The following is a 22,370-nucleotide window of genomic DNA, read 5'->3' as shown; positions in this document are numbered from 1 at the left end:
TTGGCTGTCAACTTACTTTAGAATTCACGATGCAAGTGATAAAATGTTTAAACACGAGGAATCACTGGTGAACCAGTCTGTTTTCATAGTATCTCTTAACAACTCTGTTCATGTTTTACTTGTACAAGCTTAGTCAGAAGCCTGTTTCATAGAAATCAGATTTTGCAGTGACATGGTAAGCTTTATAACATTAACACTTGGACTTTCTGATAGTTGTGTGTGTGAAAGGTAGGAGGTCTTGGAAGGGTTATTAAAGAGATGTTTTATTTATGCTTCTTAATAATTCATATTGAATATGTACATGAGAAGGAGGAGGTAGCAGTCATGATTCCAAGTTCCAGTCTTCATTTTCTCTTGTTCTGATATGACTTCTGAGAATGCATGACAAAAATTCTCCAAACAAGCTAGAAATCTAACCAGTGTTCTTGTGGACCAAATAATTTACTTAAAAGTTACAAACAGTGCCATTATAGCTTGTGATACCTGCAGAACAATGTATTTCTCTGTTTTATGTGAAGTTTATTCTTTTTCGCTTAAAAAGTAGAAGTAATTTTAAAGAGCTTCGATTTTCCTTCACTGTTTTCAAGAACTAAGAAAGACCTGGAAGTGTTCAGTTGGTCTCTTAAATGCTAGGAATACGTGTAGGTGGGACATTGCTGTCAGGTTGTGTGGGTGTAAATTGAAATTCTAGGTCCAGTCTTTATGGATCATAAATCTAATTTGAGCTAGTTCAGAAAGTATGGCATGATTTTCATTGTAATCTTTGTTTGAGAGAGTTTAACTTATTTTTCCTTATGTTATAAGCTTTTCTGAAGATCCACTAAAAGAGAAAAAAGTGATGAAGTTCTGCATCTCTAGGATATTTTAGTATAGTACTATTATGTGAAGAAGTAGAGTTTTTGTATATGTGGATTAGTGGTTAATTCCAAAGTTCTGATTCTCTTGTGCAAGAGAAAAATACCATATTTTGCATGAAAATTGGCATGCATCTGTAACATTTCTGGTTTAAGTGATGAGGTAATGCTGCTTACTTTACTGGCAACCATTATTAGAAGCAACTAAAATATATTGTTCCAATTTGTTAATGTTTTTAAGGATATATTAGTGGCGCTTCTAGTGAAAAAAAGTATGGTTCACTTCCTGCAGAATTAAGGACTACAATTGTACTATTTGAATGGGGGTAAAAATTGAGTAATCATGTTTCAATATACTTTTCCTGTTGCAAACATAATGTGATAAGAAAAAAATTACTGTCTTTTATTAAAGATTCCATGGCGTAAACCTATATAAAATTTACAGTTTAAGTCCAGTTTTTCCCCATTTCTATTTTTTCTATTTAAAATTTAACACAATTGATGTATAAAATAAATGTTAAAAAATATTGGCTGCTGTATAAGATTCCATGTGGTAAGCATATATGTGAAATTTCCCCTTCGTGTCTGATTTCTTATCTATTTCTAATTTTCTTTCTAAATTTCTCATATGTGACATCTTGTTGGTACTTTGCACTCGCCCAGATCTCCTTCCTCTTAGCAGAGTATGTTGAGGACATTTTGAGAATTGCTGCTTTTAGTATGTGATTGCTCAATTAGTCGTTTTGTGAACAAGTTGTGTTTTGGATACCTTGATTTTTGAAGGTTTCATTGTACAAGAAGCTTTTTTGTTTTCCTTGCAAAATTCTCATCTTTCACCTCATCTGTCACATCAGCTACTGTCATGTGTCCATCCATGGTGGCACAGCAAAGCTTGATTTGATCTACCCAGCCTATTTGGTAGAACAGATGTAGGATTTGGAGGTGACTGGTTTCTGCTGCCTCTCTAAGGAAAGGACTGATTTCAGCTTTTTACTAAATCTTGTAACTAGTCGGGTAGTTTGACGGATTGAGAACTGGAGGAAGTTTTTTACTGGCAGAGGTAGTATGTTCATATTGCCTTAATTCTGTAGTAAATTGGTGCTTAAGATAGTTTCTTTTAGAACAATCTGTCTTTAGTATTTATAGAGAACTTTCAGTCTCTGAGAACTTATTAGAAATGTTCAATGCTTCTCTTGTACAAGTGTGCTGAAGTTAGTTTCAATTGAATCAAACAATACTGGCTTTACCCTTCTGCTGGTTTCTTAAATGTTACGACTTCAAAGCAAGAAAACACTCAGATCATTGATTCTTTGGGTGATGTAATTGAGTGTTTCGTTCTGCTGAAGTACTCAGCTACGGAAGTGTGAATACAGACAGCTTTTTTTTTAACGAAAAGTGAGCCTTCTGAAATACGCTTTTTGCACATGTTCACAGATGCTGACTGTCCTACTCATGCTACTTATTTTCCACCTGCTTTGGACTTAATGTTTTCCAGTGTGAGGGAATTTAGAGAAGGGTCTATGAACTTTCTCCCTTGTGCTTTCTCAGGCAGCTTTCCAGATTGCCATGAAGAGCCTAGGGTTATCATAGCCTCTTTCTAGGCATAGTTTGGCCTGGGTTTTGTTGTCATCAGCCTTCTGAAAAAATGGTCTTACTTTATGATTTTGCAGGTTGTTTTGGTTTCTTTAGAAATAGGTTTTCTTAAATTCGTGTTATTCATTCTTGTTCTTGAACATGGTTTTTGTGATTTAACAGGTAATTTTAGTTTAATGCTGTCTTTTGTGGACTTGGTTCTCAGATTTCATTACTGTGTTGGCAACTTTAATAAAAACATGGATTTAAGAAATATTTCTCTGAAAGTTAACTGTAAATATCTCTTCAGATTTTGATTTCTGGTTTATGAAATAGTAGGCTTTTTAAAAAGACTTCAATTTTTAAATAGTTGAGTATCACATGTCCCCATACCACAAACACAGAAAAGATCAGAAATTTTGAAATTGCAAACTGTAAAAGACTAAAACATAAATATTTAGAAGTTCATCTCTAGAAGAACACGTTTTAATTTTTTATTTGGTGTAATTCTTGAAATAACTTGTTGAATGATCCATGTTCTTCCTGACTTCTAGCCTGCCTGTAAGGTTTCTATTGAGTTGAGGGCCTTGCAGTACATTAAAGAAGGATAAAGGTACTGCTGTCTGTGGTTATGTCTATGACTGCTGCGGGGAGTGAGCACGTAGTGGAGCAACCAGTCTCCAGCAGATGCCAGTGTTGTACTAGCTACGTGGAAAATTTCTCCATCCTCTGGTGAACAGTTAAGAGCACATCATGCAGTGTACCACTTGCATCTGTGTTGATTGCTTAAGGCTTTTTTCATTACACTTTGGAAGCTTTGTTTATCATAAGCTTCTGTATTTGAGGTGTTAATGCTCATGAGTTTTTTCTTTTCCTTCCTTTGTTTTGTTTGTAATGGAAAAAGCTTAATTACAACATTTTTATTTGTATTAAGTAACAAACTGAATGCTTGCTGCTCTTGGAATATGCATATGATATGATTAATATAGTTATGAAAATATAATTAAGGCTAGGGGCCTCATGAGCTCACAAACAAGGTAAATGAGATAGTATAATGGAACAGTTTTTTTCTTTACAAACCAGTTTTTCTGTTGTCCCTGAAAATGAGTTAGGTACAAGCTACATTTAATTGACATTAGATTTCTTAATTGTGTTAATAGTAGCTTGCAAGCTTTAGAAACCACTTACTGTATGCCTATGTGTGTGAAATTAAATAATGCATAATTGTATTTTAAAAAAAGGGACTGCAGAAATTTATTTCCTTGAAATATCATCTAGTGGCTTAGGTTAATAAATGAAATAGTGCTCTGTAGAAAAACATTCTGCTATTGCGATATTGCTTTGTAAACTTGACCCAAAATGTTTTCAAGCATAATTTATATAGAAATAGCTTAATAAAGCCTTGATAAAAAGTAATTTAAAAGGAATCCCTGAATGTTACAAGTTACCTTTGAAACTAAGACTTAGTGTGCAGTTCTGAGTCACCAGTGAAACAGTAAATTGCCCCTGCCTTGTGTTCTGTACTTGGAGTGATAGCTCTTTGATTTAGGAAATAGTGAGTACTTGTGTTATACGGAGAGGAAAATAAGTGAAAATTAGAATGTTTTTGCAAATGCTTGATCTTACATAATATCCTACCTTTTAATTATTTTGAGATGAGTGTTTAGTCATGTGAAAGCTGTGTTTTAGGGAGCGTTAGAAATTGTTCCGAATCTTGCTGTGTAAAAGTGATAGGTTAGTGTCTGTGCCTGCGGTCAGAAAACAGGAAGGGGTTGTGTTGGTGTTTAATCTTCTTTTCCAGCTGCTACATTTCATTGAGTTTTGATGATTGCATGCATGTTTTTACATTATTGCGATGTTAGGTGAAACAGTTTTCATCTACACAACTTTGAGTGATAATTTAAGCCTTTTTATGTACAGGAAACATCATTCTAGGTGTTGTCAGTAAATTAAAGGGTTGTGTGTGTGGTTTTTTTGTTTGTTTTTTCTTTTTTTTTCTGGTAGTATAATCTACAAATACCAACAAAGGAATTTTAAGAGCAGCTTCTTTAGTTTTGTGCCTGAAACTTGCAAAAAAAATTACATGGGCCATATAAAGTCTGAAGAAGTACAGGAGTGATGTTATTTTGTAACTTATAACTTCTTAAACTGATAGAGGTCACTTAAAAGGAAGTGTAAAGTTAGCATAAAACTTCACTTGCATTTTTGAAGGTTGTGTCTCAGAGATATAATTTTCAAGAGATCTATATTTTTAAGTGTGGCTATGCGACCTGCTGGTTAGTCATTAGAAAAGGATTATTAAAAAAAAAAAAAAAAAGGTCATCTGTCACCATGATTGCTTCATTCGTCAATTGGTGTGGTAATACCTGTCTAATAACAATCAGTTTATGGTTTGTAGACTTTTCACTTATTTTCATAATATATCTAGGTACCTTACTTCGTCAACTTTCACTTTTGCTGTTTTGGTTTACAAAAGTCACATCAAATCCTTTGGTTAAAAGGCTTCATAAGTATTTGCATAATTCACTTTTCTCTCTGTTTTTAAATATATTTGAGATAATGGAAAAGCAAGCAATACTTTCTTGATAGTTTTGCAGTTAAATGCATTAGTTTCAAGAAAATGGTGTATAGAAGTAAGTTTTGTCCAGTCAAACACAGATGCGTAAATGGAAATGGTTGTTTAATTTCTATGTGTAGTAATAGTGAGAAAATAATTCTAAGTATGAATTAATACATGGATTTTAGTGAAAATTAAGTAATATTCTAATTAATATATCCTAACAGTGCTCTTTCTGAAGAAGAAAAAATTACATTGCGTGCTGGACTTATCACCAACTTTAATGAGCCAGTGAATCAGGTTAGTGATGGATGATTAAATAATACTCTCTGAGGAAATGCTTCTTGTATTTGTATATAATTTGGTTTCTCTCTTTAATAACAGTACTATTAAAGTTGGCGAATTATGATTTACAGGTTGCCTTTCAGTCAGATCTTTAAGTAAGCTCTTTTTCTATAGATCATAATTAAATGTTTTGTCTCTGTGGTTTGTTTTTTGTTGCATGGCAGTTTCTCTGCATGATTGTTCTTTTTTCAGCTGTATTTGTTCCTTGTATGGCTATACTGGGAGTCAGATCAGAGAAGTGTGGTGGTGGTGTAGTAGGAATGAGCTGTTGAGAATGCTGCTGCATAAACTCCCCTAAGCAATATTACTGTCACATGTCTAATCACTGCATTAATGAATTTAAATTGGCTTGATAAAGCGCACATATTATATTGAATAAAACTGTATCTTGTCTTACATAAAGTAACTAATTTTAAACTACTGTTTTGATTAGAATAAAGATCTATTATTAAACTGATTGTAGAGCTAATGTTAGGGGCTCAGAATATGCATATGCTAGATGAATCAGTCTTCCTTCTGCCAGCTTAGTCTTTGTCATGTAATTATGAGATTCTGCTAGATCTTAAAGAACTTTTTTCAAGAAAATACAGAAATTGTTTGCACAAGATAAAGCTTAAAAAGAAAAGGTACAGCAAACAAATTTCCATTCTGCGGACAGTTCTGTTTCAACTTTTCAATATTCCCTGATGGGATTAATGTTATATATTGGATTACAGCAATGTGTGAAAATAAGGATAATTTAAATTTTGTAGAAGACTTCTGTGCAATGAACATTTTGACTAGAATTTAAAGTTTCTATTTGAAGTGCAGTTTTTTATTAAAATGCAGGTAGATATAGAAGGTATATTTGTAATGTAGTTAAAGTTGCAATGTTTAAAATAGGACCAATATTACTTGTTTCTTCATTTCAACTAAAAAGAGCTATGTTATATGTCATGTTCGACCATAAAGTGTAACGCTAGGTAGTAAAAATTTGTCAAATACTCAGCTTTGAAGTGGTTGCATGGTATTCATGTTTCTAAAAATTTAATGTTAACTGCATTGTCTGCAAAACAATTCGCACTTTTGTTTAGTAGTTTTTTTATACCTCCGTTAGTATTTAATCAATTTTATAAGACAATAGTACAATATGTTTTATAGCTGTGAATTCCACTGCTGATGACGAATTCTGCAGTTCTGAGACTATAGTTGCAGGCTAAGACTGGAACCTTCTAAACTCACATTTTAAACAGCTTTATATATTTTTGTGTGTCCTTATGATATTTTTGAGATGTAGTTTAAGATGTGGAGTATTTTGTTTTGTTTTATGCCAGCAGCTTGCTCCTAAGTGATTGCCCAAACAGTTGTGATAATGAAGTATGTTACAGAGCCCATCTTCACTCTTCTCCCCTGTTCCCCAATATGTATTGTAGGTATCTTTTTTTCCTTTCAGAGGTGTCTTTCATTTAGTCCCCAATCTGCTTAATATGCCTGAATTTTGATATCTCTTCTTCCTGATGAGTGCTCTTTTCCAGTTGCAGATACTTCATAACACAGTTGCTATCCCTTTTTGCATTTTGCATCATTGAAGGCAGAAAAATTATGACCCTGGTATATATTAAAAGAAAGAAACAACTGAAAATATAAGAATCGGAGATAGTATTGAGACGTGATGATAGAAGCTCACTTCCAGGGGAGGGGGAGAAGAAAAGCAGAATGTAACGTGTTGGGAGCATAATTTCTGTGCCCTCTGAAGATATTTACCATATAGAGAGAACAGAAGAACAAAATTTGCCATGAAATGCATGACAAACAAATGTATGACAATTTTTTTTTCTTTTAGAAAGCCAGTTCTCAAGAAAGAAGTACTCCCTGGAGAGGTTATTTTTTGCATCACATAAAGAAAAGAGTTTATTTACTCTCATCTACTATTCAGTATCACTTGATCTGAAAATAAATAAGACTTCCGGTTCTTCCTTGCAAGCCTTGATGTCAATTTTCTAAAGCAATTCTTCTCCCTCTACAAGGGGGTAGGATTCAGTATTGTAGAAAGTTTTGTGAGGTAGTCAAGCGTCAGATGAAACAGCTAAGGAAGCAGTAAACTAGGGCATGGCTATACCTTCTTAAGTTACTCGGATTCCATTTGATACCATAGGGAAGTGGCTTCTTCCCTAAGCTGGAAGTGTGGTATTTGCAAGAGTATGTTGAACCTGAGACTGTCTGGTTCATTAAGGTTCATCAAGGACCATTTCAATGCAAACAGAACAAGGATGGGGAAAGCAGAACATAGAGGTTTTGGATATTTGAGATTGGGTTATGTGGGACTATATGAAATTTATTAAGGAATAAGGGAAGGGACTTGTAGAGCAGCAAAACTGGCATTAGACAGAAAGGGTATAAAAAAAGGCCAATTATGTAAACCGTGGCTGGTCAGTACCTATGTCTGAACAAACTTTGCACCTAAGCACTACAGTCTGTCCTGTCTTCTGATCAAATCGCATACCTGTCCTGTGTAATCTTGCTCTGTTCATTGTATGTACATTCTGCAGGGAGTAGGTGCCAGTTGCTGGCAAGACTGAGATGCGTGGGATTTGGCAACCAAAGTCATATGGTGGGGATAGTGTAGGTGCCTCTGGCTTGTGGTGTGAAGCTCTGGAACAAATGGAAATTTCACCTTCAGCCAGTGGAGTAAGGCAACAGCTTACAGGCACATGTGCCTGGAGGTAGGGAACATCTCTGTCTAAAAGGTAGAACTCAAGTATAGCAGAAATAAGGGTAATGTGTGTTCAGCACTCTGTGATTGTTAGTAGAAAGCAATTCAAGAGACCGCTAAGTAAAAAGTGGCTCAGAAATAATCATTCTTAGTTTATGTGATTTCTAGAACTAGTAGATTTAGTGATCTTCATGTAAAATTTAAATAAGGCAGCAAGCTTAGCACTTTTTATTTATACTTGTGATAAACATAGAATGGAAGACATTTTTTTCCTCCACGTTTGTATGCCTTCAGCAGACTTAAAAATAGTTACAGAAAACCCACAGAAATCAAGTAATTAGTATACTAGAGTTTCTTTTAATTCAGATTTTATTTGGCCATTAATTTTTGCATTGTACATTTTCTAAGCGATCTTTGACTTTGTGGTATCTATGTTGTGTTTTGCTTTTTTTGCAGATAGCGACTCAGATCTCTGTACTGATTGCTAAAGTTGCCAGAGTGGACTGCCCAAGGCAGTGGCCAGAACTCATACCCACTCTTCTAGAATCTGTGAAGGTCCAGGATGATCTTCGACAACACAGAGCTCTGCTTACCTTTTATCATGTTACAAAGACCCTGGCATCCAAACGGCTTGCTGCTGATAGGAAACTTTTCTATGATGTAAGTAAAGCAATGCAGTATTGTAGAGTAAGCAAAATTTACATGGTTGCTGCTTCCCATAGTTACCTGTTACTGCATTAATGGCAGACAGGTTGATACTGAAATCAATGAAGTCTGCCATCAAAACAGAAGTGCTCCATTGCCTGTTTTACTGACTGGGTGAATTTAAGGCAGCCTAGCCCCAAGTCTAGGTCTTTATGTCCTGCAGTAATGCAAATTATTATAACTTCAAATGTAAAAATGCATAGTGTGTGTTTTTGTAGTTCTGTCCCCCTCAATTTTAATAAAGTAGTTATTGATAAAATTTAAATAATGTGGTACTATGATATGATGCAAATGATATGATGCAAATCCGAAGTATAGGATTTGGGGTTATTTTTTTTTATTATTTTTAACTCAGGGTTGTTACTGTTGCTGCTGCTGTTGCTGTTGTGGTTAGTATTAGTCTATTCTAGTTGAGACGCCCCCCATGTATCCAAAGTGAACCCCCAAAACCTGAATAGGTTGAAACTATTGATAATTATCCAATGATGTGTTTTTACAACTTCACAGACACGTCACTGAATAATTGCCAAGTTTCTACTGTCTCATCTTTACCCAGTCAAAGGAACCAAACATAAAGGTCATATGTACTTTTGATTCTGCTGATGTAAGGTGTAGCAGACTAAGTGCAGTTTCTTAACTATGAAATTGTCAAGTGCTACCACAGCTGAACAAGAAATTCTTTATCGTCTGTTTGTACTTTAGATAGCTTTATCAGCTATGCAGTGTTTGGAAACTGTAGTGGGGATTAAGTCTGAGATCTGTTCAGTGCTGACTAGTTAGAAACTATTTGTCGTTCTATATTTTAAGTAATTAGAGGGAAAAAGCCAGAGTTTGGAACTATCAACAAAATAAAATTTAAGTGTAGACATTGTTAGTGATGTTGTTAGTAGTGATAGTCATGTGACTGCTAACTGTGTCCCAGAGTAAGCTGATTCAGGTATTAGCTGTGTTGTAAGATAAATCAAATCTTGTGGGAGAGGAGGCGGTGAGGAGAGATTGTAGTTTTTTGAAGCCTCATACTGTGTTAGTGACCCATGGCTGTACTTAACTAAAATTAGATAAGAGAGGAGGCCTATCTACTTATCTCTAAAGTGGGAGAGTTGTAGACTATGTAGTCAGGGAAGCAGGTCAGTCTATTGTAACTTCTTCAAACTAAGACGAGATATTTTTCTGGAAAACAAATATATTGTTGGTCTTTCTTCCTTTTCCAGCTTGCGTCAGGTATTTATAGCTTTGCATGTTCCTTGTGGAATCATCACACTGATACATTCCTACAACAAATTTGTGCAGGGGATGAAGCTGCAGCCACAAATTCACTGGAAAGAACCTTGTTGTCATTGAAAGGTAATAATGTAGAATGATGTTAAATATAAGGATTCAAATAAGTTCCTTCACAGTGAATGGTTAAGAAGTCTTTGGTCAAGTGTTAATGTTCTCTGACAAGGACATGCCCATTGGGAAAACTGGTAATCTTGCTTTATTTTATCTGTACTTTTAGCAAGGCAGAAGGATTGTTTATACAGAAGGGGGAGAAGGTATGCTTGTTTCTTAGTGTATAGCATTGTGGTATGCGTGTTGAGAGAAGTTAAATGCTAGAAAGTGGGCAATGCTTTTTTGCTTCTCTCGTAATTTAGGCTTGCATCTGTCTGTCTTTAAGCATGTAACTGAGGAAGCTAAGTTTGCCTTCTGTTCAGTGAAGAGGTAGCCTTAGTAGTCAGTTTAAATTTAAAGATTGATGCTCAAGTATTAAATCAGTGGGATTAATACAGTCCTTACTGTACTTGGCTGCTTTGATGAATTGGTATGTTTGTGTACAGTGCTTGCGATGTAGTTGATATCAGTCTTAAATTGTTTAAGAAGGTGCACCATGAGGCCTCTCTGAGTTACTGGCAGTGATAAACCTGAGTAGATTATGGGCCTTGGTTGACTGTACTTGACCCTTACCCTGCTCAGATCCTTTCAGAGGTTGAGTATATAACAGCTTTTGCAGAATTTTTCCCTTATTCAGTAATTCTTGGCATTCTCTTCATTATTTTACACATATTATACTGAATTTTAAAATAATTTTATCAGGATTAGGTTCACATTAGGTATGACTGAGGCATCCAAAGGCTCAAAATTAAATTTGTTTTTGATATGGAAAATTGAGAGAAAGGCTTACCAAGTGTAATTGTCATGATCTGAAAACTTTTGGAACAAGGGCTGGAAGAAGTTACATAAGTTACTGTTTTTTGTTTCCTAGTGCTTCGTAAACTGACAGTCCATGGATTTGTAGAACCTCACTGGAATGTAGAGGTGATGGTAAGTGACACATATCTGTTTCTACATCAAGATTAGAAATCTTTTGTGGTGATTTCAGGTGTTAGAGCTATGTTTAAAAATTGTTGAATGAAACATAATGGTTATGTAAAAGATCAAACAACATATTCTCAAAGTGGTCAAACTGTCAGATCCTAGCTAGATTGTAAATGTTGTAACACCAATGGTGTGCTGTTTAAAAAAAGCCCCAAATCCCTTTCCCTGGGATAAGGGGGAGCAGATTTGAGAATCCAACTGCATGGTTTTAGCTGCTGAAATTAGCTGGGCTGGGGCTAAACAGTGACAGTACCTGTTCCAGTTTACATGTCACGTGATAGTGACACACCTGTTGCCTGATGGAAGGTGTCATATGTATTGTCCCCCATCATTTGAAGAGGGTGTTTTCATTTGATGATTAATGCCGTATTTCTCATCTCAAATTCTGTTAGTGGAATTTTTCTGAGATGAAAGCCTGTGGTATGCAGTGCGTCAGGGGACTAGAGGGATCAGAAGGGGAGAAGGAAAAAACCAAAGCATCTCCTTTAACCCCCAACACTACCTGCGTTGCTGGAGGAATTGTGTACCCATGACCTACCTACGTTCTAGTCTAGGAGGCTGAGAACACGGAAGAACTGGATAAGCAGATTGTAAAGCATATGTCTATGTTTACTTACACTTCCTTCTACTAGAGATGGTATCATGTTTATGTGGTACTAATAAGGTCAGTTTGGATCATCTATACAGTCTGCTAGCTAGCTAATTATTGTTTCATAAGGAAATTGCTTGTCCAAGATAGTCAGTTATTTCAATTAAAAGTGTTAAGGTGATGTTTGAACTAGTAACACACCTGAACTGACATCAGTTTGACTCAACTTTCTTGTCATAATACAGTGCAAAATAAGCTTAATCTTTAAAAGACACATAATTTTATGTTTTTCAGGGTTTTCTACATGCAGTGTTTGAACGGCTAAAACAGTTTCTGGAGTGTAGTAAGTATCTGAATATTTTTCCTTGAATTGGTCATTAAATATTATAAGCTGGATGAAAGCATAATACAGTTTAGCGCATCATCATTTCGGTGTGAGATTTGTTTTCTATACATGCAGAGCTATTAGTTTAAATGCTGCTGAAACAATCAGAAAAGACTTCTATAAAAATGTCTTTATATCAACAGACTAAAATCCCCCCCAAAATTATAATTGAAGTGATAATGCTAATTAAAAAGAAAAATCTTAAGCCATGAATTGACGAAGTATTAATTTTAAAGTATGCAGGAGATACTAAAACCCAGATCATCTTGAGTTTTCTTCTTTGGGGGAGTTTTCCTGTTCTTATTGAACTTTTCTATGTGTTTTCATAACTGTCACATGGAAATGAACGCTACAGTCACCTATATGTACTTGAAAACTGGACGAGCAGTAGTCTGAGACAGGCAACCACAGGTTAAAACAGTCAGCAGAAATATAAGCTAACTGGCAGATATCAGTGCTTTTGGAGGGAAGTGATCTGAAGCATGCAAAAAGGAGATAATCAGCAAAGTTGCATCTGAATTCACTCTCATTTTTGATTTGTACACTTGTAGTAGACCTCTGGTGCAAGACATTCATTCATTTGAAGCCTGTCAGGTCATTCTTTTAGGGTTCAACTACACTTTTTGTGAGGATAGATGTCTAAACTGAGTGGAAAGAATTTTCTGATGTAACTGAAGGTACTTGGCTCAGGAGCCTGTACTTAAGTGAAAGGGGCTGATCTGGGCTCTGATCCTTGTTTCCAGAAAAAGTGGAAGCTGTCTCCGACGCCAAAATGAAACACCTTTTTTTGTGCTTGTAAGATGCAGGCTTCTTTGCATGCAACTGTTTGCCCCTTCTACTATACCAGTCATACATTTTCTGGCCCTTCTTTCATTTTTGGTAAGATGGTTCCCTTGCTTTAATAGGCTGAATTGAAGGCCATCCCATCCTGAAACTTGAGGGATATTGTAATCCCTTAGAACACATAGGCTGTGGCATTTGAATGTGCTAAGATAAGAACTAAGCTGAACCCTCCGATTTCCACCTTCTAATTAGTTAGTTGTTTTGCAGAAGCAGACATGACTACCTTACAAGCTACATGTTTACATGTATTATATAATGGCTTTTGCCAGCATACCTTCATTATGGCCTGTTTCTCTTTCTTATTTTTATAAAAGATTTATCTGTTTTTTTGTTAATTCTGAGTGTTTTCCAGTGTCCTTAATCAATTGGGTTTTTTAAGGAGGAATTTCTAGAAAAGCACAAATTATTATGTGGTAAGGATATATCATAGTTTAATAAAAGGGCTTTTTCATCTCTTCAATGCTTCTCTACATCTTGTCTTTGGTAGCGTTTGCTTGCACTGTTTTAACTTTCTTTTATTACTGAGTTTTCTGTAACAATGTCCTGATTGTTTTGTTCTGATCAGTGACAGTGAGTTTCACTGCAGCTGAGAGAGATGGTTAAAGATTTTCAACTGCCCCCTCCCCGCTAGCATTCATCACCTTGAATATGACTATGAATTTATTCTGCTGTATGAATTTTTTCTGGCTGCCATGATCCCTGAACTATAGATAAAGCAAGTTGTTCTCAAGTGATGATTTTTTAAAACTTAGCTATCCAGAAGGAAAAAGAAAATCTGAAAAAATGATAGTTATTAAATATCTAATTTACCAGGTAGAAGTATAAGAGCAGAAAACGTATGCAGAGGTCGTCTAGAAAAGACTATAATTCTGTTCACTAAAGTGGTAAGTAAATTCTCTGTTCAGTCACTGAATAGTTTGCCATTCTGAAGGGGCAATCCCCACTCAGATATGTACATTTCTTAAAACCAATAGATTTCAAATCTTTTAAAGAAATGGAAGGTATAGTAGCTTCTTTGTTATGAAATATGTTTTTGGATTTTTTCTAAAGAAAAGGGTGTCTGTTTACTGATGCTAACATAAATTGCAAGCGTGAAGAATGCGTTTCCTTAGCTCAACAAAACTAAATGCATTTTTTAAGTATTTAGCTAGGATTTTGCTCAAAATAGAATTCTGAAAGGTTTGTTAGAACATTAATGTCAGCATTGATGAATAAAGAAGATAAAAACTTTTCATAAGTACTTAAACTGCTATTTCTAAGGCCCTGTTAGTTCTGTTGAATAACTGACCACTTTCAGTTTATGGGGAGAAAATTAACAAAACACTCTTACCCTCTGTGACTTTTGTGTGGTATAATACATTTGGAGTTGTTGGCTAATTCTATGCAACCATTAATTGCATATATTATTAGAAGGTAATTTTAGCATTGTCACTCTCTCAGTTTTAAAAAAGTGCAAAACCTACAGACTTCCCATTGTTTTCAGATTCTATTTTGAGGCTATGGATCTTATTTAAATATTCAGACTGACTATTAGAAATGGGAGGCAGGTACTGGCTTCACGGAAATTGAGCTGAAGGTGCTCTGACACAGCATTCTTAGTTTTTGTCATGGTACTTCTTACTTTGAAGTAACAAGCAGAGTATTTGATGCATGCATCTTATTTGTTAGACCTGAAGAGGAAAAAAAAACTTTATTAATAGATAATCCACCACCTGTAGAAATTCAGATGGAAGAATTTAGGTTTAGACATTTTTTGCAGCAGTAAAGGAGATTAAAGGAATTGACCAGTGCGTTCTAGACCACTGGTTGGAAAAGCTCACCTCAAGAAGCAAATGCAGTGGAAAAGGAGAAAAAAAATAAGAAATAGTTTCTGTCATACTTCTTCTTTTCTAATATGGATGAATTATCTTCTAAAATGTTCAGTTTTAAGTATGGCTGGCAGGTTTTATATACCATGTAGTTACTAACCTGGTGTAGTTGAAAATGAATATTGCTCCTTGAACTTAAAAAAAAAAATGTAATTTTGAATGTAAGTCAAGAATTTCAGGGCAAAGTAATACTTCATTAACCATTGGTATTGATCTCTTCCTAAAATCCTCTCTAGATTCAGTTTTGTTTTCTTTAATTTTATATGGGTAGGCATGTGTTTTTGATAGCTGTGAAAGCACTTAATGGAAGATTTGCACAAAACATCACTTGATTTCTCTTTCTTGCTTTTCTACTTCCATAACTTTTAGCTTTTGGACTTCCTCGATCAACATCCTTTTTCGTTCACCCCTTTGATTCAGAGGTCATTGGAGTTTGCTGTAACCTATGTTTTCACAGAGGCTGGTGAAGGAATAGTATTTGAGCGGTTTATTGTACAGTGCATGAATCTCATCAAGATGATTGTAAAAAATTATGCTTACAAGCCATCCAAAAATGTTGGAGGTACTGCTGCTATTAATTAAAAACATTTTTTATGTTTTGAGAAACATTTTTCTTGTTGTTCCCTATACTAAACCTCCTGTAAGATATTCTTTTTATAAACTTAATGCTTTATTAATTAGTAATGTGTGCTTCTGTCTCTCTACTGATAATTCTTATATTGATAAAATTTTAATATATATAGACCTTGAGTTGCTAAAGTAATTTTAAATCCATAAGGAGCATTTTCTGTATCGATTGTTCTGGTTTTCATTTTTAAAAATTACTGAGATATGGAATTTGGTTTACTTTTATCAAATAGTTTGATGCATTTTTTCCTTTTCAAAAAATGTTTGATAAGATGGGATGTTCGCTGTAATTAAGTAGTACGGATACACTGTGCTCAGTTTTTCTTTTTTTTTATCTGAGAACAAGAATTTCTCATCTGTTGATATCTTCCTAATTTTACTAGACTACCATTAAGCCACTTAATTGTAATTGTGAAATTTCTATGTTTTATTTCAGATAGCAGTCCTGAAACTCTTGAAGCACATAAAATAAAGACTGCATTTTTCACTTATTCGACACTAATGGAAATATGTAGGAGATTAGTCACTCACTATTTCCTACTGACGAAGGAAGAATTAATTATGTGGGAAGAGGACCCAGAAGGCTTCAGTAAGTAGTATGTTGTGTAGTTGGTTGCTGTTTATTTAGATATTTATATAAGAGTTTCATGTCCGCATTGACTCCACAAATGGCTCACTGCAGTACTGGCTGTTTTGTTTTCTGCAGTCTTATTGCATGGACAGGTATTCCCTCTAGAGATTGTTTTCCTGATAAGAGATTTCTTAGTAGCCTATGATATTAAAATATCTAATTACTAAACCTTTTTTGAACCATGTTTGAAATAATAATTTTTCCTTTTTTTATTTGTGAAATAATAGCTGTAGAAGAGACAGGAGGAGATTCTTGGAAGTACAGTCTCAGAGTGAGTGTTTCATTTTGAAAGAAAACCATTCAATATCTCTGTTACATTTCTAGATAGTCTTGTAACCAAGACGGATGATATTTAGTAGAAAGATAATCTTGTGCTTTAAAAAAAAAAATCTGAAGAGGAATTTTGTTACCATTGGTATAACTTAACTTTGTTCATTTATCAATGTTCAAACATCCTGAAATGCACTGGAAACTATTCACTTCATGTTCTAGGAGGGCAGTAAATGGAGTTTGCTTCAGCATTTGTGGTGTGTAGTATCTGGTTATTAAATCCAGCAGGTGTCTCTTTAAACTGGTAATTGATATTAACACATGACTTTGTTAGTAGATGTGGTGAATGAAGAAATTGGGAGATGCATCTCTATTAGCATTTTAGTTCAGATCAAAACCATGCATTTGTAGTGAATCTCTCCATTATTGCTGCTGTTTGCTTTGCAGGGAGATCTCAAAGTTTATTTGCTGGGTTACTTTGATTTTAAAACTAAAACCCACCATCCTGTGCTTCTAGTATGCTCCAAGTGCAAATGGGTATTCAGTCCAGATGACTCAGTGAGAGCTAATCCAAAATAAAAACTGTGACCAACCTATGGTGTAGTCACTGGCCCCTCAACATTATCTGTTCCACTCCACAGATCCGTTGTTCTACTGCAGAACAGACTTATACATATACAGCCATCAAAATCTTGCTAGAGTTATACGGACTGTCTAGTAAGAAGAGTGATATTTCATATAATTCTAATTTGCTACATATATTGCATTTTAAATGACATTTGGTGTTAGGTATTCAACACTTAAAAATTTTAGCATAAAATGTATTTTAATTGCCTTCGTTTTGATAGATTCTAAAAAGGTTCTTTTAATTTTTCAGCCATGCACAGAAGTTCTTTTTATTGATATTTTCCATGAATATAATCAGACACTTACCCCTGTGCTTTTAGAAATGGTTCACAGTTTACAAGGTATGTTCATTGAAAAACAAAGGAACTGTAATACATAGAATTCTTTACCTTTGCTTCTGTTAAACGTTCAACAATTTTACCTTATAATTTCTAATTTTATATAGGATATTCACTCCATACTTTTAGAAGAACATGTTAATATTTTAGAATTATTTCTAAATCTACTGTAAGGAAAATGCAGTGTGTATACAGGAAGAGAAAATCCCAAGGATTCTTTCATTTTTATAATAACTATTTTAGATGGTTGACAAAAGCATTTCTACTTTCATGCGGCTTGTGGCTTTCTTGAGAATGATCAATAGTAAGTTATACTAATAAATAGTCTAGGTTGTTTTTTACCGAGGTCTTTCTGTTCAGAAGTTGCAAGGCAGTTTATGTTAAGTCTGCCATGTCTCTGCCAAAATCTTGGGGGGAAAAAAACTTTTAAAAAAGATCAAGTTATGCTGTCATTTTGGAGAGTTCAGAGGACTTTGCATATCCGAAGAATCCATCCTAGAAATGTAATGTGCTTCTTTATGAAGACTGAAGACTTCATAGACCGAGGTTTTCTTTGCTCCCGCAAACCGAGTTTCATAATGGTCATGAAAGAGAATAAGTGGTAGCTGCCACTGTTTTCCCTGTCATTTGAGCTTAGGTTGTATTCCCAAGTTTTATTTCACCTGATGTACAGTATTTTATTTTGGAACTTATCAGAATGGACAGTACATTCTATTAAATAGAAACTAATATTCTGGGAGAGGTTTCTGACTTCATATTCAGAATCTTTAAAAAAAAATAAACAAATACTTGGTGTGCATAAGTTTGAGGATGGCTTGCTATTCTGTTATATTGGGAATTTGAAAATATTCCTTATAACAGGGTTGTCAGGTATTTTATTGTGCAGGAATTATACTAGTTAACACTTCCATGCTAAAAGGTACACATGTGCTTTTTTTTGGCTCCTGAGGCCCCTGGTAGCTATTTCTGGATGTTTTCAATTTAAGACTTGCTGTTGCAGTGCTGGATGATATTAAGAATTAATTAATTCTTAAGATTTTGGGAAGTATTTACTTATACATTGTAAATACACATGCACAGATACACTAAGTATATAGGAAGTAGTAACACATGATCGACAGTCTTCAGTTTGTGGTGCTTGAGTGTTCTTTTAATACATGCTTCTGACGTACATGCATGTTGCTGTTAAAAATACACAGCTCAGATGAAGTCAGTCAAAAATAGGACGTGGAAGCAAAGATATTAATGTAGTGTATTTACTGAAGAAAGTATTGACACTGTTTTATTCATGAGTTCAGGTATTTCAAAAATAGCAAAGCAGTCTTAATTCACAGCATACTTATTAAAAGCATGAAAGTGCAAAATTGCTTATGCTCTTGGCTTTAGTCATGCTTTTTTTTTTTTGTCTTGTAGGATCTACCAATGTGGAAGATACCAATGCTATACTGATTAAAGATGCTGGTATGTGAAATTTTACTTTACCTATGAAATAAAAGACGTGCTTTTTTGTTTGTCCTTGACTTCTTAAAAATTGTATGAAGATTTTGCAGTATTTATTTCTTAAAGTGCTTGGAAAGTAGGACCTAAATCCAATATTCTCCTTGCATTTGATGTCAGTCTCTATTTTTTAAGATGCTTGTGCAAAAATGCAGTGCTTTATTGAGCTTTTTAGTGAAACAAACCCTTAGACAGTCTCCCTTATTGCCCTGTCCCTTCCTTTTTGCAAATAAGTGAGCTGCAGTGCCTCCATGGAGGTATTCTGTCCGTTTTACAAGTAAGGAGATTTTATGACAAAAGAAAACCGTCTAAGACCTCTGATGGAACTGTTTTTGATGTCAGAATAAGATCTTCATTCTTTTAATGGCTTTTAACTATTTCCAAGAGTCTAAATTTTCTCCTGCAATACTTTTCTTTTACTAAAATTTCCTCCAGATTTCCCTTCACCATTGTCTGAGAACATCTGTGTCCAGAAAATTATGCTTTAGTTAAGTTTACTTTATTATGTTCAGGTTATAAAAATTAGTATTATTTATTTAAATATAAATTAGACTGATTATTTAGCATTAAAAATTAAATATTTAAGCAAACAATAAGCATAACTATTGTTTTTTTCCCCAGTGTATAATGCAGTTGGACTGGCTGCTTATGAGCTGTTTGATAGTGTGGATTTCAATGAATGGTTTAGAAATCAGCTATTAGCAGAACTACAGGTTTCTGACGACAGGTAAACACCTTGGTTTGTTGTGCCTTCACCATTTAAATATCAACTGTTGAAAAAAATCTGGGTAAGATGAAAACGTCCAATATTTGCAGACTTGAAAAATATTCTGTATTTAAACATATCCACTAAACAAACAGAGATATGAAATACATATAGATAACTGATTCAGTCACAGAAGTGACTGTTTCTGACAGTTTCTGTTTGTATTTAAATTACTGGTTGGTGGATGCTTTCAGGATTCTGTAAAAGTATTATGTCTGTCCTCTTGCACATATTTGAGTTAACTGAACTTGCTCAGGACAACTGCCTTTGCTCATTGTAAAGCCTCCTGAGACCCTAGACCCTTTTAGGCAGCAAAGTCCAACTGAAATCTGTGGAAATATCTCTGTAAAACTGTAGTTTAGCCAAAACAGTGATTTTTTCTTCACTAACTAGTTTAAGCACAAGGCCTGTGCAGCACATTTCACTTAATTTTGTTAGCAATAAAGTGGGTAAGTAAGGATTTGTGTAGTGTGAATGATTATAGGCTGATTATTTAGGAGTATTATATGACCCTGTCTGCTGTGGGTTTTCCCACTCACAAAGATCCGCTTCACTTGGATGGACTTCATGCGAACACTTTTGTTGTGTTTAGTAGATATCATAGAGTGCTTTGAAAGGTCAGTGTTGCCATCTTAGTACCGACTGAGCTGTCCATTTCTACAAGTGACTAGAAGACAGTGTTCCTCCCTATTCCTCAAAATGTTGCTGTTCCCTCAGGAGAAGGACAGTAGCTGCTATTGTATGTGTGACTTTGAATAGGTCTGCCTTGTTTTTCTCATCAGAGTTGTTGGTAGTGACCCTGATGTCCTTTGAAGAATTTTACTCTTTTTTACTTCTGCATTTGCAATTCATTGTACTAGATATAACTGCTATCTGAAATAGAATTATAGAATCACCAGGTTGGAAAAGACCCACCGGATCATCGAGCCCAACCATTCCTATCAATCACTAAACCACGTCCCTTAGCACCTCGTCCACCTGTCCCTTAAACACCTCCAGGGAAGGTGACTCAACCCCCTCCCTGGGCAGCCTGTTCCAGTGCCCAATGACCCCTTCCATGAAATATTTTTTCCTAATATAAATATAAACTGATTTGTTTGTTGTTAACTTTAGGAGCTACTATAAATTGATTTTCCATAATGACTTGCTAGCCAGCTTTTCTTATTTCCAAGTGCCAGTTATAAACACTTCCTTTACAAATACAGTTCTGTTTCATGTAGAATGGGAGATCCTGCTAAAATTACTAGAACTACAAAAACTTCTTTTCATTAAAATGTAGTTTTTAAAAAATGAGTTATTTACTTTTGGGTATTTTTAGCGTTACTTCAGAGTCACAGAATAGTTGCCATAGTTGTGTACCTAGTGTCTCCTAATGTTTTTATTGGTTTTCTCATTAGATTTTTTTTTTGTATGATCTCCACCTTGCTATCTACCAGCAGCTAAGTACTCTAATGATTAGCCTAATTGTCAGAAGAGCAGGAAGAAATGAGAGATCTCATATATGCGATTGATCCTTTGTTGTTGAGCCAAACCTGCACCAGTCTTTGAATAAAGCTGCCATGGTATTTATAGCACATGTTGGCTTTGGCATTTTAATGCTATCTTCCCGTGTAGCATAAGTAAAACTGACAAGTCTTCTACAGTTGATATAGTTGTATTGCAGTAGGGAAGGCATCTGATCTATCTGTGTTTGGCATTTGTGATAACCGGTTATGGAATTCCCGTGAGGACTTCTTGCGCTAGAAGTCATCAAGAAGTTTGAAGCCTTGTTTGCTTCAACTGCTTCTGCTAGCGGCAATGGGGACCACCTTGGCAGTAAGGGAGACAGTATTAGTAGTTTGAGTGGAGTGCTGCTTTAATGACAGTCTCAGAAATACCGATACAGCCATCAAAATCTTGCTAATTATGCAGACTGTATAGCAGGAAGAGTGATATTTCATATAATCCTAATTTGCTACAGTATGAAGTGGAGTGGAGGTTATATTCTACTGTCCTACAGAATATCCCATGACGATTAGCATGCTTGTTCACAAACTGGTTCACGTTTGTGAACACAAACGTGTGTTGTCTGCAGCGACTGTAATTTGCTGTATTTTACCTTCAACTGTTTTGTTTTCTGTCAATAGTGAGACTCTCAACTGTGACCATAGCAGTACAAGATATGACATTAACAAAAAAAATTATTAAATATCTTTATCAACATTGCATTGTCAAGTTTGTCACTTGCCATAATATTTAGTTTTGTACTGACTAAGGAGAAATTTTTCCATAGTATGAATATAGTTTACTGGTTACAGTCTTTAACAGTAACTCAATCTTAAAACAGCCTTTCCTGCTGAGTAAGTATCAATGTGACACTTAGTACTGTGGTATCAAGTAAAATACTTTTGACTTGAATGTCTGTATGCTTTCCAGACTAGCTAAAGCTACCATCCGATGAATATTTCAGCTGAAGCTGTCTTATTTTGGAATATGATCATTACTCTTCCCATATGAGCTTTATGTCCAGCAGGCCAAGTCTGTGTGTGCTCTTAGTGTGAAGCTGGCCTGTGCTCCAGTCTGAACTTCTGTATACCTGCTAGTGTCACAAATTCTGGTTCTCTGAAGATGTGCTTTTTTAATTATCTTATGGTTATGGGAATGTTTAATAAATCGCATTTTTTAAATATAAAGAATCCTCAGTAATTTTAGTTTAAATTGCTGTCTTGATGGCTTACTAGGCAGGAGTTATTAAAATAAAAAATATATTTGGAATAACAAGGCAAAATAATTTGTTATTTGAAAGTCTGTGAATAGGGTTCATCTTGCCTAACTTCATATGTCTGCAAGTTAAACGTTTAGATCTGAGC

The 22,370-nt window shown here is 34.9% G+C and overlaps 1 protein-coding gene across 3 annotated transcripts in view; it reads left to right on the top strand.

Moving 5' to 3' along the window:
* The window catches only part of IPO11 (importin 11), an 87,756-nt gene that overhangs the window by 14,754 nt on the left and 50,632 nt on the right, over positions 1 to 22,370 (top strand). For all 3 annotated transcript variants that reach the window (XM_069881120.1, XM_069881121.1, XM_069881122.1), the window contains exons 6-17: positions 5,211 to 5,283; positions 8,477 to 8,680; positions 9,937 to 10,069; positions 10,968 to 11,026; positions 11,964 to 12,012; positions 13,711 to 13,781; positions 15,135 to 15,327; positions 15,829 to 15,981; positions 16,251 to 16,294; positions 17,171 to 17,261; positions 18,672 to 18,719; positions 19,377 to 19,482. In XM_069881120.1, coding sequence (XP_069737221.1) covers positions 5,211 to 5,283; positions 8,477 to 8,680; positions 9,937 to 10,069; positions 10,968 to 11,026; positions 11,964 to 12,012; positions 13,711 to 13,781; positions 15,135 to 15,327; positions 15,829 to 15,981; positions 16,251 to 16,294; positions 17,171 to 17,261; positions 18,672 to 18,719; positions 19,377 to 19,482 — 1,224 coding nt within the window. The remainder of the gene's footprint in view (positions 1 to 5,210; positions 5,284 to 8,476; positions 8,681 to 9,936; positions 10,070 to 10,967; positions 11,027 to 11,963; positions 12,013 to 13,710; positions 13,782 to 15,134; positions 15,328 to 15,828; positions 15,982 to 16,250; positions 16,295 to 17,170; positions 17,262 to 18,671; positions 18,720 to 19,376; positions 19,483 to 22,370) is intronic.

This window comes from Phaenicophaeus curvirostris, chromosome Z, assembly GCF_032191515.1.
Source record: "Phaenicophaeus curvirostris isolate KB17595 chromosome Z, BPBGC_Pcur_1.0, whole genome shotgun sequence".
In the NCBI taxonomy this organism is placed as follows: domain Eukaryota; kingdom Metazoa; phylum Chordata; class Aves; order Cuculiformes; family Cuculidae; genus Phaenicophaeus; species Phaenicophaeus curvirostris.
This window is presented reverse-complemented; position numbering and strand designations above follow the sequence as displayed.